General features: G+C 35.9%; 1 protein-coding gene across 14 annotated transcripts in view; it reads left to right on the top strand.

The window, feature by feature from the left end:
* LOC110454216 (unconventional myosin-IXa-like) overlaps window positions 1-19715 on the top strand; it is a 125167-nt gene that overhangs the window by 53882 nt on the left and 51570 nt on the right. For 12 of the 14 annotated variants that reach the window (XM_021503611.1, XM_021503618.1, XM_021503616.1 and 9 more), the window contains exons 6-23: window positions 577-677; window positions 1569-1623; window positions 1827-1904; window positions 4126-4215; window positions 4587-4700; window positions 5444-5578; window positions 6364-6485; window positions 7136-7277; window positions 7546-7636; window positions 9073-9174; window positions 9599-9686; window positions 12124-12384; window positions 14886-14925; window positions 15565-15675; window positions 16153-16233; window positions 16543-16653; window positions 18959-19081; window positions 19375-19524. In XM_021503611.1, the coding sequence (XP_021359286.1) occupies window positions 577-677; window positions 1569-1623; window positions 1827-1904; window positions 4126-4215; window positions 4587-4700; window positions 5444-5578; window positions 6364-6485; window positions 7136-7277; window positions 7546-7636; window positions 9073-9174; window positions 9599-9686; window positions 12124-12384; window positions 14886-14925; window positions 15565-15675; window positions 16153-16233; window positions 16543-16653; window positions 18959-19081; window positions 19375-19524 (1995 nt within the window). Of the gene's footprint in view, window positions 1-576; window positions 678-1568; window positions 1624-1826; window positions 1905-4125; window positions 4216-4586; window positions 4701-5443; window positions 5579-6363; window positions 6486-7135; window positions 7278-7545; window positions 7637-9072; window positions 9175-9598; window positions 9687-10699; window positions 10745-12123; window positions 12385-14885; window positions 14926-15564; window positions 15676-16152; window positions 16234-16542; window positions 16654-18958; window positions 19082-19374; window positions 19525-19715 lie in introns of all 14 variants that reach the window. The other 2 variants (XM_021503619.1, XM_021503620.1) reach the window with 2 other exon arrangements.

Here is a 19715-nt window from a genome sequence, read left to right as displayed (position 1 = left end):
TCATGGTCCTGACAAAGTGTTGTTATTTTTCGGGTCAATCAGAAATACAATTTGGCTGCCATGGCCGCTATTTTGCTACTAAGTTCTAATAGGCCGATCTCACTTAAAATTGGTCTAGGAATGATCAGCTCATGGTCCTGACAAAGTTAAGTTAACATTATACTATTTTTTACTCAAATTGGTACATATTTCAACAACAAAAATAAATACTATAGACTCAGGTGACCGTTAAGGCCCATGGGCCTCTTGTCTAGTTTCACACTCAAAGTTCTGTATAGTTGATTATATTTTGTTTATTTCATTTTTAAAATTTCTCCTAAAAGTTCCACAAGCTATGGTTTTGGTTTCAGAAATGATTTATCAAAGTTACGGTCAAAAACTGTTTCCAATGCTTCGTTAGAGTTTTGGGCAGTAGTACAGATCCTTGTATTTTATATCTATAACTTTGTGATACAGACTTGTATATGTCACTGTTGTGTGTGTTACAGTGGCAGTGGTACAGGAATCCTTAACTGTATACTATATCTATAACTTTGTGATACAGACTTGTGTATGTCACGGTTGTGTGTGTTACAGAGTGGCTGCTACCATACAGAAGGAGTGGATGAAGCACATGAGTTTGCCCGGCTGAGACAGTCACTGGAAATGGTCGGCTTCTCTCCTTTGACACAAAGACGGTAAGTTACAAAAAATAAAAATAAAGATATTCCTCAAACTGATCCTTTTCATTCTATATTTTACATGCAGTCATTTAGCACAAAATGAAATGCAATAAAGCTATAGTTATCCTGGAATAACCCTATCTGGATATCTGTCTGTCTGTCGTCCGCAGTAACTTGTCTGGAAAAACTCCTCCTTAACCAACAGGTGAATTTCATTGAAACTTTGCATGAATGATCAGTATGTTATGTAGTTGTGCACCGGCATTTTAATTTGGGATTTTGACCCTTTTTGATGGAGTTATGCCCCTTTGTGGGAAATACTTGTTACTGTTGGGAGACTATTTGCTTTGCCTTAGTAAGCCTTTAGCTTACAGTTCTGGTTTGTATAGGAGCAGGGGTATTCGTTAGCCTTTAGCTTACAGTTCTGGTTTATATAGGAGCGGGGGTATTAGTTAGCCTTTAGCTTACAGTTCTAGTTTCATCAATAGTTGCCCTGGAATAGCCATAAAGCCCTAGTTTATAAACAACTAAAACATGATGAACAGTTTACTTGTATTTTACTACAGTGTTAATATCTGTACTAGGAAACTTAATACAGATGTAGATATAAAGAAACATTCATCACATTGGGGCCACTCACTCTATACCTCGATTAAACATGCAAATAATCTTAATTTAAGAAGCCACTCTCTGTGATACAGAGAAGCTTGAGGTTGGAGAACGAAGCTTGAGATTAGAAGATTCTCTGTGTTTATCTTTATATCTATGATCATGAATAACATTTACTCGACTCTAATTGCATTGAATATGATATGTAGATGACAATTTAACTATTCTTTGGTTTGGTTGAGGGAATAAACTATTTTTTGTGTCATTTATAATTTAGATATTTTTTTTCTGTTGCAGAATATTTTGTGTATTGTCGGCAGTGCTACTGCTGGGAAATATGGAATTCAAGAAGGTAAAATTGGCTTTCAACTGTTCTTCTACGACAGGATTTCTAAGATAACAAATTCATGAATGATAGCTATATTAGAGTTCTGAATCAAGAATTTCTGACGAACACCTAAACAAAACAAAAGTTGAAGCATTCTTTTATATATCCAATATTACTAGAGGTTGTAATTTCGTGAAATATATGTAATTATGTTTTGTTTGTTGTAGAAGGGAGATCAGCACCATGACGAATCTGTTGCCATCAAAGATGAAACTACAATTCAGATAATTTCTAGTTTGCTCAAGGTAAAACCACAGTTCAGATCATTTCTAGTTTGCTCAAGGTAAAACTACAGTTCAGATCATTTCTAGTTTGCTCAAGGTAAAACCACAGTTCAGATCATTTCTTATTTGCTCAAGGTAAAACCACAGTTCAGATAATTTCTAGTTTGCTCAAGGTAAAACCACATTTCAGATTATTTCTAGTTTGCTCAAGGTAAAACCACAGTTCAGATAATTTCTAGTTTGCTCAAGGTAAAACCACATTTCAGATTGTTTCTAGTTTGCTCAAGGTAAAACCATAGTTCAGGTCATTTCTAGTTTGCTCAAGGTAAAACTACAGTCCAGATAATTTCTAGTTTGCTCAAGGTAAAACTACAGTTCAGATCTTTTTTAGTTTGCTCAAGGTAAAACTGCATACAGATTGTCTGAACTTTGTCCTTGATTAACTAAGGTAAAGATCTCTCTCTGGGCTACTCTAGGTTTTCTAGTTTGCTCAAGGTAAAACCACATCTCAGATCATTTCTAGTTTGCTCAAGGTTAAACTACAGTTCAGATCATTTCTAGCTTGCTCAAGGTAAAACTACAGTTCAGATTATTTCTAATTTGCTCAAGGTAAAACCACATTTCAGATTGTTTCTAGTTTGCTCAAGGTAAAACCACATTTCAGATTGTTTCTAGTTTGCTCAAGGTAAAACCATAGTTCAGGTCATTTCTAGTTTGCTCAAGGAAAAACCACATTTCAGATCATTTCTAGTTTGCTCAAGGAAAAACCACATTTCAGATTATTTCTAGTTTGCTCAAGGTAAAACCACATCTCAGATCATTTCTAGTTTGCTCAAGGAAAAACCACATTTCAGATTATTTCTAGTTTGCTCAAGGTAAAACCACAGTTCAGATCATATCTAGTTTGCTCAAGGTAAAAGCACAATTCAGATCATTTCTAGTTTGCTCAAGGTTAAACTACAGTTCAGATCATTTCTAGCTTGCTCAAGGTAAAAACACAGTTCAGATCATTTCTAGTTTGCTCTAGGTAAAACCACAGTTCAGATCATTTTTAATTTGCTCAAGATAAAACCACAGTTCAGATCATTTCTAATTTGCTCAACGTAAAACTACAGTTCAGATCATTTCTAGCTTGCTCAAGGTAAAACTACAGTTCAGATTATTTCTAATTTGCTCAAGGTAAAACTACAGTTCAGATCATTTCTAGCTTGCTCAAGGTAAAACTACAGTTCAGATTATTTCTAATTTGCTCAAGGTAAAACCACATTTCAGATCATTTCTAATTTGCTCAAGGTAAAACCACATTTCAGATCATTTCTAATTTGCTCAACGTAAAACTACAGTTCAGATCATTTCTAATTTGCTCAAGGTAAAACCACATTTCAGATTGTTTCTAGTTTGCTCAAGGTAAAACCACATTTCAGATCATTTCTAGTTTGCTCAAGGAAAAACCACATTTCAGATCATTTCTAATTTGCTCAACGTAAAACTACAGTTCAGATCATTTCTAGCTTGCTCAAGGTAAAAACACAGTTCAGATCATTTCTAGTTTGCTCAAGGAAAAACCACATTTCAGATCATTTCTAGTTTGCTCAAGGAAAAACCACATTTCAGATCATTTCTAGTTTGCTCAATGTAAAACCACAATTCAGATCATTTCTAGTTTGCTCAATGTAAAACCACAATTCAGATCATTTCTAGTTTGCTCAAGGAAAAACCACATTTCAGATTATTTCTAGTTTGCTCAAGGTAAAACTGCATACAGATTGTCTGAACTTTGTCCTTGATTAACTAAGGTAAAGATCTCTCTCTGGGCTACTCTAGGTTTTCTAGTTTGCTCAAGGTAAAACCATAGTTCAGGTCATTTCTAGTTTGCTCAAGGAAAAACCACATTTCAGATCATTTCTAATTTGCTCAAGGTAAAACTACAGTTCAGATCATTTTTAGTTTGCTCAAGGTAAAACTACAGTCCAGATAATTTCTAGTTTGCTCAAGGTAAAACTGCATACAGATTGTCTGAACTTTGTCCTTGATTAACTAAGGTAAAGATCTCTCTCTCTGGGCTTCTCTGGGTAGCGCCACACTATATATCTCTGAAGGTCGTGCAAACATAGATATAACATGCACATACTTGAATGTTTATGTTATGTTACACATATATTTGAAACGTGTATGTGTAAACTTGCACATACATTCTTTTGTATCTGTGAGAAAAGGATGAGTTCTGAATATGTGTTTTCAGGTGAAGGAGAAGACCCTAACGGAAGCTCTGACACAAAAGAAGACAACAGCTGGAGGGGAGACTATGGTCATCAACTACAAAATGGTGGATGTGAGTTCGGTGTATAGGGGATATTTGATAGGTTGAATGCTGTATTTATTTCGCGAGTATGACAGCATATCAATATTTTTCATGAGTGCAAGGCACGAGTGAAAATATTGGTATATTCTGCTGCATGATTAAAATGTAGATGCCATTCAATGGAAAACTGGTATATTTCAAAACACTCCTTTTGTATATCCCGGGTAATAGCTAAATATTTCCTGATGTTTCAAATTTATTGATTTTCAGAAAATATACAAATGCAGACTGAAATAAAACTACCAAAGTAAATAATAGAAATGCTATGTAGAAGGTTAAAAGGTCAGTGGAATATCGTATTAAATTTTTGTTAATGAGTAAATATTTTGATTATGTCTTAGGCGTTGGCCAACCGAGACACCATGGCCAAGTGTCTGTACGGTGCCCTGTTTGACTGGATTGTCCTCAAGGTGAACCAGGCCCTGCTGGCCAAGCGACACAACAGTGAACACCAGGTAACAACACTGCAATGCTTTCATTGCTCATACATAAAATATCTGATTTTAAACATGAAACGTTTGAGTATATGTTTTTGTTGTGGAAACTGAAAGTACAAAATTTGTTTTTACTATTGAACATTAGGTTATTCCGTCTTTTCGTATTGCAGGGTTATCTTCTCTTGTGAGCAGGTATTGATTGTTACGTCATTTGTTTTTGAGAGTAACGTCATCAATTTTTGAGAAAACAACGTAATTTTCTCACACAAACCAATGACGTTACAATCAATACCTGCTCAAAAAAGAGGGGATAACTCTGAAACACGCAACGACAGAATAAGACTATAAGGCTTTTATAGTGCAATCTGAAAGTAAGCGATATTGAACATTGCATTACAAGTCTTTGTTTATGTTGTGGAAACAATGTCTTGTGACCTTATCATAAAGGACAATGAGTGAGAAAAATAATATTCGTGAACATTCTTAAATATGCGACTTGTGCGATACATTTAAAATTCCCTTTACTCATTTTTTTTTCAAGGAACAAGCTTCATAAATGTCTTAAAATGGGGAGAAATTCGAGATGCTTTAGATTACATGCATCACAGAATGATTTCATCAGTGGCACTTTGTCAATAAATTACTACCATAGATATTTAAGGGAAAAAACTGTTTGAGTATTATATCACTGTCTAATAGCTACAATGATGTGATAAAACCAATATATTAATGGAACTAATAGTTTCATGTTATTGTTTCAGGGAAATTCAATAGGTGTGTTGGACATATTTGGTTTTGAGGATTTCAAGAAGAACAGCTTTGAACAGTTCTGTATAAACTATGCTAACGAGCACCTGCAGTATTACTTCAATCAACACATCTTCAAGTTTGAGCAGGTGAGATACTGGAGTGTTACAGAGGATGAAGTGTAGCCACTATGACTATCTCAGTAGTGTTACCACAGGGCCCCTTTCGCGTACCAGGTCGACCGCATCAACCAGCTGAACCTGTAACAAAACAACAGGCTTAGATCTGAACTGAGACTGACCACAGGAATATGCGTCACATGCATCTTGAGGGTTTCCAGATGTGCCAGACCGAAACTAATATGCTGACTATTATTGCTAGTTTGCATTATTTCTTTACTAAACAAGATCGCTCGCATATATATTTTAGGATAGGTTATAGAATTTAGTGGACATGTTAAAAAGGGACATATTATTCTCATCTTGATATTGGGAGACATTTGTTCAGCGATAAAAAATGTCAACAAATCCTATCTAAACAACAGAGTGTAAACCAACGAAAGTAGATGGTAGATTTCAAAGCATTTTGATGTGCATCATAACTGTTTTTGACAATTTTCCAGCAGCCTAGCTAGGTGTTGATTATGTCAAATACAATATCCTACATATTTTTAATTTGTAGCTGTTTTAAGACAAATCATAAAATGAGATATGAGCTTTGAATATTATGTGAAAAATTATATATTTTCATAGTAAATATTGAAAAAAATGTACGAGTCCGAACATAAAAATATACTAGCCTGGGGCATTGGGCTATAATTGTACACCCCTGACTGTAGTTAGATCAAAATTTGAAATAAGATGAAAACAGTAGTAAATGAACCAGGATTGTTCATGTCATACAGCTAATGGTAGTTTTTTGTTGTAACTTTCAGGAGGAATACAAAAAAGAGGGTATCCAGTGGAAGAACATAGAGTTTATAGACAACACCGGCTGTCTGGAGTTGTTTGCCAGCAAGAGTGACGGCCTGCTGTGTCTGCTGGATGATGAATGCAAGTAAGTCAACCCCTTAAATGTTACCAGAATGTAAAAGGTCACTAGTGGGTGAAAGGTCATGGTAACTAAAAGGTCACCAGTTCATAAAAGGCTGCTGACGATGACAGAACACCGACCTCCAACAGTAAGATGAAGCCTGTATGGGTGGATTCATGTAGGCGATAAACCTGTCGCCCAAGCAACCAAAAGGCTGCTAGTAGGTAAAAGGTCACTGGTATGAGAAAGGTCATTAGTAGGTGAAAGGTCACAATAGGTCAAAGTTCACCAGGATGTGAAAGGACATAAATATGTGGTTAGCCAGCAGTAGATGAAAGTTCACTGGTATATATATATATATATGTGGAAGGCCATCAGTATATTATGAAAGGTCACCATTGTTCGTCTGTTTGTTAAGAAATGGTAGTCACTTAGCAGCATGCTGTGATAAATGTTGGTGATCTGTAGTAAAATCAAGACATTTTGATTTCATTTTAAAAGACTGGACTACATAAGAATAGAAAATGGATAATTGGATTATAATCAAATACAGACAGAAAGACGAAATAACCATGAAACATCTAGTTTTGTCTGTTTATTAAATATAAATCATATACATGTATAGAAATGGAATTGTGACGTTAATATAGTAAACAATGTTTTGTTTAATAAAGCTTCCCCGGCGCCACAAATGAAACACTACTAGCCAACTTCAACCACCATCATAAGGGTCGGCCGTACTACCAGGTGCCGCAGCTGAAGGAGGGGGCGTTTGAGATCATGCACTACGCTGGCAAAGTCAAGTACCAAGTTAAGGTAAACCATCTCTTACAGTCTGTAGTTAAAGTAACCACTTCAGTGAAGTCACAGCAAAACTAACTTAGTGTAGTCAGAATTAAACTACACACAAAACCCCTGAAAACTACGCATTGCACATGTACAAGTAGTCAAAGGTAGGCATAGAACGTTCAGCCCGTGTTCTCACATCAGTTCGCTTCATTTCTGTTTCCCCTGTTGTCAGTAATATCAGTTTTAGTACAATCATTATATAATTTTCGTTACATTAATGTTTTCTACTTTACAGGATTTCCGGGAGAAAAACAGCGACCAGATCAGGATGGACATCGTCAGCGTGTTGAAGAGCAGTAACCTCACATTTGTCAGAGAACTTATGGGTAAGATACCCTTCAGTGGAACATCATAAGTCTGCTCAATTTTCATTACTTTCTTCAGTTTTCTAGATAATTACAATTAAATATCCATGTGGAAAGTTCCGAAATGTCCTGTTGAATATGGGATTTCAGACTGTTGTCGCCCAGCCCAGCTCAGGGAGTCATTGCTGCATACTGTATAAAATGTGTGTATGTTATTCAACGTCCTCGCAACAGCCAGGATCACATGAGAATACATAGATCCTAAGCATTGTTTCGGATGCAGAAAATCAATTTTGGTTTCTTGAATGTCCCCTTAGCAGAAGACACCGAAGAAAGCCATTAATTCTGCAAAGGGCCACTCCTTAGGCGCCTATTAAGGTAACATGCAATGGTTCACTCATAAGGGGCCTATTAAGGTAACATGCAATGGGCCACTCCTTAGGCGCCTATTAAGGTAACCTGCAGAGGGCCACTCCTTAGGCGCCTATTAAGGTAACCTGCAGAGGGCCACTCCTTAGGCGCCTATTAAGGTAACCTGCAGAGGGCCACTCCTTAGGCGCCTATTAAGGTAACCTGCAGAGGGCCACTCCTTAGGCGCCTATTAAGGTATCATGCAGTGGGCCACTCCTTAGGTGCCTCTTAAGTTAACATGCAATGGGCCACTCCTTAGGTGCCTATTAAGGAAACATGCAATGGTCCACTCCTTAGGCGCCTATTAAGGTAACCTGCAGAGGGCCACTCCTTAGGCGCCTATTAAGGTACCATGCAATGGGCCACTCCTAAGGTGCCTATTAAGGTAACATGCAATGGGCCACTCTTTGGGCGCCTATTAAGGTAACATGCAATGGGCGACTCCTTAGGCACCTATTAAGGTAACATGCAATGGGCCACTCCGTAGGCGCCTATTAAGGTAACATGCAATAGGCCACTCCTTAGGTGCCTCTTAAGGTAACATGCAATGGGCCACTCCGTAGGCGCCTATTAAGGTAACATGCAATAGGCCACTCCTTAGGTGCCTCTTAAGGTAATACGCAATGGGCCACTCCTTAGGCGCCTATAAAGGTAACATGCAATGGGCCACTCCTTAGGCGCCTATTAAGGTAACCTGCAGTGGGCCACTCCTTAGGCGCCTATTAAGGTAACATGCAGTGGGCCACTCCTTAGGTGCCTCTTAAGGTAACACGCAATGGGCCACTCCTTAGGCGCCTATTAAGGTAACATGCAATGGGATACAGCTGGCCTATTCTTACCAGGAACCTACAGGTGTTATGTAGTATGGAGTGTTTTACTGAAGGCATTATGTAGGAGAAAAATTACAGTACATTTGCCACCTGCTGATTTTGCCAAACCCCTTTATAGTGCCAATGTTTCGATGAACAGATTGAGGCAGTATAACAAAGTTTTACTCTAGTATTGAAATTGATTTGTTGTTTCTGTAAAGCCCAGTTTCATTGTAGGAATTGATCCAGTGGCTGTGCTGAGATGGTCTATAGTGAAGACCCTTGTCAAAAGTGTGTTCGCCTTTATTGCCGAGGGCAAGAAGTTCAGAAGCAGGGGAGGTAACTATAACCTAACATGCATGAAAGATATATATTAGTTGGTTAACACAGTTTCTCCGGAAAAAGTAGTACTTTAACAGCAAACAACTGTTGCCTACAAATCCATACACTCAAATCATTTACCCCTAAAATATTATAATGAAATGTTCCAACCGTGGATTAGAAGACTTCAAATGTGTCCTCTGGGGTGAATGAGTTAACAACAAAGCCCCTTGATTATAGTAAAACTTGTAGTCGATTATATTGGCGGAGATACAATTATGATGATTTCATTGATATTTCTAAAGGGATAAAAAAAGCTAAAAAAGATGTGAAGTTGAAAATTCAAGTCAAGATATTCTCCAAATGATTTAAGATTTTCACAGTTGTAGCTTGGTTTGTTGATTGAATTCATTGTGTAACACTAAATGAATTGTTCACACAGGCCTCAAATCCAATACACCAGCGAAAAATCGGCGCCACTCGGACTACATAATGCCTGAAGCCTTGGCTGCCAGCGAAAACCTTCTCAAGTATGTGATTGTTTGACTTTCCCCTTCACATTCTCAATCAGATCTGGTATTTATAATGGCTTCACTTTTCGTATGATAAAATACGAGGACTTCCCCGTTTTCACCCACCTCTCCGTACCAGTCTGTTTGGTTTATCTTTCTTTGTGATGTCGCTATGAAAGTTCTATATCTCCGTCCTAAACACCTTGAAATCTATTATGCTTTGCTACCTTAGTTTGTGGTACACATCAATGGTCTCTGGTTTACTTTTTTACCGTTAGTCGGGGGTATTTCAGATATGCAAATGATCCAAATATTTCACATATTTTAACATTCCACTTAGATTTGTCTATTTTTTTTATATATTTTTTCAAATTTGACTCTTGCTTTTAATCTCAGGTTTTCAATTTGTTATCCGAGATTGAAGTCAAGGTTGAAATAAGTCTAAAATTAAATACACTAAATTTTATTCATCCATAAAGTTGTCAGCGGAGACCTGCACATCTGGAATGCCTCGGGATTGACCCATGTACTGTGCACTGTTAGGTGAAACTGAATGTCGATGCTTGTTCCTTTTGGTACGAAACAGCTTGATGCTCTCAAAAGAAGTTCTAAATCAATCAAAGCCATAAAAGTCCTCTCCGGCCCAACTCTGTATTAATCACTTCTGTGTCTGGCTTTGCTCTCCATGTTACTGGGCAGAAAAGAATCACTTTGTCAATTTTACCAATTTAAATCCTGTTGGAATGAAAAAAGGTAATTTTGTATTTTAAATTTCGAAAGAAAAAGCACAATTCTGTATTACCAGTAGAATTTGGACTGCACTGACGTTTTTAGCCGAAAGCATTTTTTAACATTAGATTTTATAGAGAGAGAAAATGAACTTAAATAATGAAGATTTATGATGATGTGAATGTGGAGTATAGTTGTAATCTCCCCCTAGCTAGTGGATTCACAATGACAACAAGCTATCAGTCGAAGCAGTGTTTTGATTTCGCCAGCTTGTTAAGTACATGTCATCTTTCTGTTTTAAGATTCTACACAATTGCTATGACGATGAAAGTGTTAAGGAAAATTCAGTAAGCCTCCTCTGAGTTCTGTTTAGAAAGCTTGTGATTTGGACAAACTATGGAATTGGAGCATGATATTTTCTGCTGTTCAGTAGTGTTGCCTGGCTCTTGTTCAGCAGCATATAATATCTTTTTTGATATATCTGGTTGTTGTTTTGTTTTTTCTTAATAGTTTTTGAACATGAATGAATGTCAAGTTACTACCAGTAGTTTATATCGTGATCTTTGTGTGTGTAATTTGACAATCTCTTTTTTTTCATTAAAAAAAAAAAAAAAGCAGATTTTTTGTATCTTATAGCCCTAAATCTTCACTTAATACCATTTAACCAATTTTTCAGTATTTTTTTTGGGGGGGAGTAAGCAATAAATGTTAAAATAATGAATATTTTCTTGTGAAAAAATATTAAGAACATTCCATGGAGCGGAAAATGTAGCAAGCAAATATACACAACATATTATGCTAATATCATACTTGGAAATTTTGTAATCAAGACAATTCTTGCCTTCAGTTCCTGCACTAAATTATCAAATTTTATAATCAAGACAATTCTTGCCTTCAGTTCCTGCACTAAATTAGCTTGACAATTTGATTGCACTTTCTATATATATTTAATACATTTGTAACACTAAGAATTTTGTGCAATTTCGTACAATAACCATCCTATTAACCAAGGGAGAGTTTTTAACATATCAATTACTGCATTACTGATAAAATCTATAATTTCTGTGTGATAAGTCTTTCAGTCCCACGCAGTGGTCCTCTTGTCATGATCATGAAAAAAACGTTTATTAATGAAAAACTAGGTCAATGACACACAAAAAAAAATCTTTTTTTTCTCTGAACTATTTTTGTCTTTTTATCAATCATTCCTAACTTTCCCAAAATTTCGGTTGCAATGGATTCATTGCTGATTGAAGTAGGTGTTTGGATACCATGAATTGTGAATAGGTTGAAAGTATATTGGTTTAGTAAGTGGTTCTGCTTCTTGGTTTTAAAATAATCATCAGGTTTATAACTAGGGTTGGGAAAGGTTTTGAAAAAAACCAGATTAAACGAATACCAGTAGCTCTCTGGATCATAGCGCAATGCAAATAGTATTTCAAGCTATCAACATTAAATATGGAAATTTCTTGTAGAATGTGACAATTTTCCTATGTACATGATTATTGTGTACGAAATCACTGGGATGGAATGACAGTAGATTAGCCATATCAACACTCTCGTTTCCACAGAACCTGCATCGAACATCTGATTTAATGATGCGTTTTCTAATTTCGCATTTCTTTTACTCATCTGCTTTTGAAATGAGAGTGTTGATATTCAGTTTTTCTGCTTTTGTAATATACTCACAGCATTATCTCCCTTTGTCTCTTACATTTCCTGTTAGTGTCCACAGTGCGAGTTACCACCGTCACCAAGCCTTCTCTGGGCAGCGGTCTCTTTCCCCCCTGCATGAACACCAATATTTTGCATGTACTGTTGACACATTTGAGGATGGCTGTTCTGACGACGATGCTGATGATGACATCTTCATCCGATCTCTGGATTATGTCACTGATGAAAAGGGAGACCTTGTCTTGACCAGTCCAGTGGAACTTTACTTACCCGAATCGGCCAAACTCATCCGACGCTCTACAAAAATCATCCTGTATGTTTTTTTCCTCTCCTGTGTATTGCACTCTTTTACCAAATGGGATTGTCTCCAAATGTTACTATTTCTTCAACACATGTATGTTTGTGAAACCTTTTTTCCTGTAAACATACAATTTGTAGAACTGAATAAGGCATGATTCTACTAAAACTTGCAGCATATAATTTCCAATTCTGCACTCTGTTATTTAATCAAGCCTGTCTCTGCTTTAAAGAAAAAATATGTATGGGTATATATATATATTGGTGTGAAGAATTTTACATACTGATTAACTAACCTACAGTAGTTAAACTTTTAATATTAATCTTATTAAGAAGATATTGCTGTCAAACCTTTTTAATGTAGGTGTTTGACTAAATCACTTTCTGCATGGTTGAAGACCAAATGAGTTAATGCTGTGGCACAGCATTGGTCGTCTTTAAAAAAAAAAATAGCTTTAAAAGCTTCTTGTCAAGAACTAATGAACAACTTTTAAGTAGATATCCCTATAAGTTATGACCCTCCTGCAGGAAAAGGGGCAGGAACCATTATCATAAAGAAAATTTAAAATAATGTTTTGATGTATTACTTAACCCTTTCACCACTATGGACCATAATGAACTCATCCAGATCATTGCATGGTAGAGTTTACTAAAGTTACATAGGGGTGAAATGGTTAAAAACCATTTAAGTCAGATTGTCTAAACAAAAAACCCAGCAGAAGCAATTGCATCCTCAGTTTATTTTATGACAAAATGAAAACCAGGCAAGCCTTTCAGTCCCGTGGGCAATCATGGTAGGGTATAATGATATTGTTAAGTGAATGTTTTCTTAGAAGCAAGTTCTCATAATTTGATGTATCAGAAGTTTTATGTAGCCAAAAATAAGCTTAAAATTAATCATTTACATTATTCCCAAAATGTTAGCTTCAATACTCACTTTTATCCAATTTTGATAAATATTACTAGCATGCCATTACAATTTGTAGTAAACTCAATTTTGTTTGTTTCTGTTAGAAATATTGTAGAAACTCTCTGACTGTGGTCAATGTATTTAGTTGCATGAGAATTATTGGTAGCCTTCCTATTTCTGGGATGTGTTTCATTGGTGGAATCCTATACGGTTGATTCCTGTTAATCACGTAGCCTATCTGTTAGAAAAAAGATTGCATTTAACTAGACAATTCAATTTAGCCCAATATTGGAAACATGAATGATCACTGTCTTTTAAATTGTTGGCGATGTACATGAAAATGTGATAAGTTCAAATCATGAAAATATGTGAACGCAATATGTTTTCTTTATCGTATTATTTTTATAACTAACTTAAAAATGTCCATACAATCTTGGAATTAATACGTCTGATTTATATTATTGTAATTATCATGTTTTTCAATTTATTAGGTAGTGAATATCCTTTTTATTTAAGTAAGTTTCACATACGCTGGGTTTGCAATTTGTGATTTTGACACAACTCTGATCATTCATCGCCGGACATGTCCTTAAGTGACCGTAGATGTTGATAGGATGTTAACCTATTCACCCCTGATGACACATTTGAACTCTCCCAATTGAAAGGTTGAAATAGTTCATTATGTAATTTCAGGGGTGAATGAGTTAAACTCTATAAGCGATTCATCACTAGATATGAGCAGGAACACTTCAGGAGCTGGCTTTAATATTTATGCAAGATCTTAACAAAATAGAACAAAAGTGACACGCCACAAAAAAAGGTTTTTATTTGAACATCTTTTTATAATGTTGGGAAGTCGAGGCAGCATCTGTCTGATAATAGTCAGCTGCAAAGTAGTGGTTCTTGAGAACTGATTTATTGAACAAATTTAAACTTTCGTCGAGCAATGAGGCAATTTTATATAATGATAAATTAATGTGGTTTATAATTACTCCCTAAGGGACAAATGGCAGGGCCCATAGGATATGTTTTTGAGAATAAGTTATGAGGATAAAAGTCATTATGACTCACTCACTATATTAAAAATCTACTCCTCGCAAGTGACCTAACAAAATAAAGGGATATACTGGTATAATGTTGATGGTCACAATGTGATTTGATCTGTAAAACAGTGTATTTTATGGTTCTACAAGATATAGACAAAGGGGTTCAGGTCATAAATGTTCGAATAAGTTCATGTGAAAAAAATACAAGTACAGTCAAAACATGTAATTGTAGGTAAGTTTGTGATCATACTTGTGTAAGGAAGTAGTTCTTGAAAGTTATTGAAAGAAGATTTTATAGTATATAGTTACCTGGTACAATTGTAATGTGAAAATATAGACATAAATGTTGAAAAATAGATCATATCACTAAAGCAATGTTATTTTTTTCACAGAAAATCAGTTCTGTGTGTCAAGAATATCTAGAAAATATCAACATGTGTCGTTGAAGTATTGCAATTGTCATTGCAGAGAATTTGAGAACAATGAACTCTATCGTGGTTAAGAATGGTGTTTAATAAGACTATGATCATACATTGTAGTTACGTCTTTTTGATATTCCAGGAAAAACAAATCATTCCGACCAAAGCCAAAACCACCCACAGTAAGTCAGTCATTCACAATAAATGTATGATGTTAAAAAAAATGGTTGCTAAGAGAAACAAATAAATGTGCATTTACTGATCAAGCACATTGATATTTGCTTAGTTTCAATAAGAATAGAATGATCATGTCTTCTATGTATGTGCCAAAAAACCTGTGCACTGAACACATGTGTGACAATCAAAGTGAGTTTCGAATGTGACATCAACTTAGTAGAGTGCAGGAGGTGTTTTTTTTTATGAATTTTGAATTAGCATGAGTGAATTTTTTTTAAAGTTTTTAATAAGCGATTTTTGTTGTATAAATGTGTTTTCTGTATGTTTTGAATTTGAGAGTTTTGTTGTGTGAATGTATTTTCTTAAAGTTTTGAATTAGTGACAGTTGTCTTGTATAAATGTGTTAACTGTAAGTTTTGAATGAGTGAGCTTTGTTGTATGAATGAGTTTTCTTTGAGCTTTGAGTTAGTGAGTTTTGTTATGTGAATTTGTTGTCTGTAAGTTTTGAATTAGTAAGTTTTATGTGTATAAATGTTGTTTTTTCTGTAAGTTTTGAATTAGTGAGTTTTGTGTGAATGAATTTTTTGTAAGTTTTTAGGTGGTGAGTCTTGAGTGTGATACTAAACATTTTCTATGTGGTACAGATGCTGAGGGACATTAAGACCCTGAAGCAGATAGCCAGTCGCACCATGTATGGGCGGGGCAGCAGAGACGGCAGTAGGAAGCAGATGGCTAGTGTCAGCGCACAGTTCACGGTCAGTTGGGGTCAACTTTAGATTGGGTCAAACAGACATGTACTAACAATGAAGCAATATTAAGTTAGTTTTGAAAGCTACTTAATCCAAATGTGTTCTAAATAACATTTGAGATAAGATTCTCAAAAAATATCAGCTAGTTTGATCTTGTGTTAAATTGTTTGACATTGTAAATCAGTTTAACTCATTCACCCCTCAAGAAACATTTGAACTCTTCCAATTCAAAGGTTTGAATAGTTCGTTATGAAAGGATTTCAGGGGTGTATGAGTTAAGAATTGATTATTTTGTCCAAAAATAAAATCAACATTCAGTAAAAAAAAAAAAAAAAAAAAAAAAAAAAAAAAAAACACACACACATCAGAAAGTAGCTTAGTGACTTCTTGAACCAGAATTGTCCTGATTTTTTTGTGCCCAGGAAAGTGAAACAATAATTTGGAAATGTAATCGCTCATTGCTTATTACGTTGTTGATTTCAGTGGTCACTTCATCGTCTGATGGCTACTTTGAACCAGGCGAATCCATTCTTTATCCGATGTATTAAGTCTAACCCAGACAAGGTAAGATCATTACTACTATCTAGTCAAATAAGATCACATACAGGATCTGGAACACATATCTCCACACATATACTAGGTCCATATCATACCTTTTCAGGTTTTAACCTTGTACAATATCATTCGCATATGTCTAAGAGATAATATTTGTGTTTTGTATAAATTCCTGAAATATTTTTATCGTTGTGTCATAATTTCAAGTGTATATGTATCGTTCTGTGAATATTGCTCTACTTGGAACGCGATGTGATAGAAGTCGCATGTAAGGAGACAGTTGTTGTGTTGGGAACACTAATTGTAATTTTCCTACAGGCCCCCTGTGTGTTTGACGATGCCATGGTACTACGACAGCTGAGGTACACAGGAATGTTAGCCACAGTGAAGATCCGACAGTCCGGCTACAACTACAGACTTACGTTTGATGTAAGTAGAACAATTCCAGCTGTAATGTGAGTATAGACAGTCCCACTTATTATGTGAGTATAGGCAGTGACAGTCCCAATTATTATGTGAGTATAGGCAGTGACAGTCCCAATTATTATGTAAATATATGCAGTGACAGTCCCACTTATTATGTGAGTATAGGCAGTGCCACTTATTATGCGAGTATAGGCAGTGACAGTACCACTTGTAATGTGAGTATATAGGCAGTCCAACTTATTATGTGAGTATAGGCAATACCACTTATTATGTGAGTATAGGCAGTCCCACTTATTATGGGAGTATAGGCAATCCCACTTATTATGTGAGTATAGGCAGTGACAGTCCCACTTATTATGTGAGTATAGGCAGTGACAGTCCCACTTGTAATGGGAGTAGAGGCAATCCCACTTATTATGTGAGTATAGGCAGTGACAGTCCCACTTATTATGTGAGTATTGGCAGTGACAGTCCCACTTAGTATGTGAGTATATTCAGTCCGACTTATTATGTGAGTATAGGCAGTGACAGTCCCACTTATTATGTGAATATAGGCAGTGACAGTCCCACTTATTATGTGAGTATAGGCAGTGACAGCCCCACTTGTAATGTAAGTATAGGCAGTCCCACTTATTATGTGAGTATATGCAGTGACAGTCCCACTTGTAATGTGAGTATAGGCAGTCCCACTTATTATGTGAGTATAGGCAGTGACAGTCCCACTTGTAATGTGAGTTTATGCAATCCCACTTATTATGTGAGTATAGGCAATAACAGTCCCACTTATTGTGTGAGTATAGGCAGTGACAGTCCCAGTTATTATGTGAGTATAGGTTATCCCACTTATTATGTGAGTATAGGCAGTCCCACTTATTATGTGAATATAGGCAATACCAGTCCCACTTTTAATGAGAGTACTGTATAGGCAATGACAGTCCCACTTTTAATTCGAGTACTGTATAGGCATTGACAGTCCCACTTTTAATGAGTACTTTATAGGCAATGACAGTCCCACTTTTAATGAGAGTAGTATATAGGCAATGACAGTCCCACTTTTAATGAGTACTGTATAGGCAATGACAGCCCCACTTTTAATGAGAGTACTGTATAGGCATTGACAGTCCCACTTTTAATGAGTACTTTATAGGCAATGACAGTCCCACTTTTAATGAGAGTGACTGTTTAGGCAATGACAGTCCAACTTTTAATGAGAGTACTGTATAGGCAATGACAGTCCCACTTTTAAATGAGTGTACTGTATAGGCAATGCCAGTCCCACTTTTAATGAGTACTTTATAGGCAAAGACAGTCCCACTTTTAATGAGGGTAGTATATAGGCAATGCCAGTCCCACTTTTAATGATAGTACTGTATAGGCAATCCCAGTCCCACTTTTAATGAAAGTACTGTATAGGCAATACCTGTCCCACTTTTAATGAGTACTTTATAGGCAAAGACAGTCCCACTTTTAATGAGTGTACTGTATAGGCAATGACAGTTCCACTTTTAATTAGTGTACTGTATAGGCAATGACAGTCCCACTTTTAATGAGAGTACTGTATAGGCAATGACAGTCCCACTTTTAATGAGAGTACTGTATAGGCAATGACAGTCCCACTTTTAATGAAAGTACTGTATAGGCAATGACAGTCCCACTTTTGCAAGTATAGGCAGAAATCATCCTTCAAATGCTTTCAAAATTGTATTTTTAGTAGTCACCTATAATACTGTGTTTGCAGTATTGAACACTGTTCCAATAAGTGTTCTTCCTCCTTGTTGCTACCTAAAAAAAGACTGCAATTTTGATCTACTGCCAGGAGCCATCTTGAATGATGGCAGAAAACTGTTTGATTTGAGAAGAAACAGGACTGATGTAGATTTTGCTATTAAGGAATTGTTCCACTGCACCAGGGATCACCCTATATAAACAGTAGCCTCCCCTTAATTTCCGTTTGCATATAACAGTAACACAGTATTTTTCTTATTTCCCATGTCTTGCAAGATATGGCTTTCTTTTCAGATTTAACAAAGTTATAGTCAAGCCGGAAAAAAAAAATTCAATGTGTAGTTACAATTTTGGCAGTGAATTATGGATTCTAAATTTAGCATTACTGTTTGTTATTTTAAAGCACGGTAATTGAAACCCCAATAACTTACAGGAATCCCTATTAAACTATGCAGAAAGACACACACACACACACCTTTAATCTAGAAAGGACCGGTTGTAAATTTCTCTGATGTATTTTTTCTTGATCTCTTTTGTTTGGTACAAAAATATATAGCACAACCTGTTTACTTTTATCCTACAGGAATTCATCCAGATTTACAAAATACTATTACCAAAAGGCCTACTCAGTTCAAAAGAAGATGTGAAGGCTTTTCTAGAGGAGAGACATCTGAACAGTGAACATTACCAGATAGGCATTACCAAGGTGAGTAAACGGTGCACTGACCACCAGGGTCGACAATTAGGTATTGTTTCTAAAGATGTATTATTTCATTGCTAAAAATGTGTTGTCTTATTACTAGATATGTATTATCTCGTTACTAAAATTGAATTACAAAAAATGTGTTACCTTGTTACTTCAGATCTCTTATCCTGTTACTAAAGAATCTGTTGTATTATCTTGCTACTAAAAATGTATAATCTTGTTAGAAGATATTTATTATCTTGCATCTAATTATGTATGAACTTGTTACTTATCATTAATTATTTCACCTACAGGTGTTCCTGCGAGAGAGTGAGAAGATGAGGCTGGATGAGGCCCTTCATGGGGCAATCATGCAGCGTGTGGTGAAAATACAGAGGTGGTTCAAAACCAACCTGGAGAGACAGACATTCCTAAAGATGAGGGCGGCTTGTATTGTCATACAGGTAGGTAATAATGTATGGTTATTCAGGTAGGTAATAATGTATGGTTATACAGGTAAGAAATAATGTATGGTCATACAGGTAGGTAATAATGTATGGTTATACAGGTAGGTAATAATGTATGGTTGTAGGTAATAATGTATGATTATACAGGTAGGTAATAATGTATGGTTATACAGGTGGGTAATAATGTA

The sequence above is a fragment of the Mizuhopecten yessoensis genome, unplaced genomic scaffold (genome assembly GCF_002113885.1).
Source record: "Mizuhopecten yessoensis strain PY_sf001 unplaced genomic scaffold, ASM211388v2 scaffold7725, whole genome shotgun sequence".
NCBI lineage: Eukaryota > Metazoa > Mollusca > Bivalvia > Pectinida > Pectinidae > Mizuhopecten > Mizuhopecten yessoensis.
The sequence above is the reverse complement of the archived record's forward strand: the minus strand, read 5'-3'. Positions and strand labels throughout refer to the sequence as shown.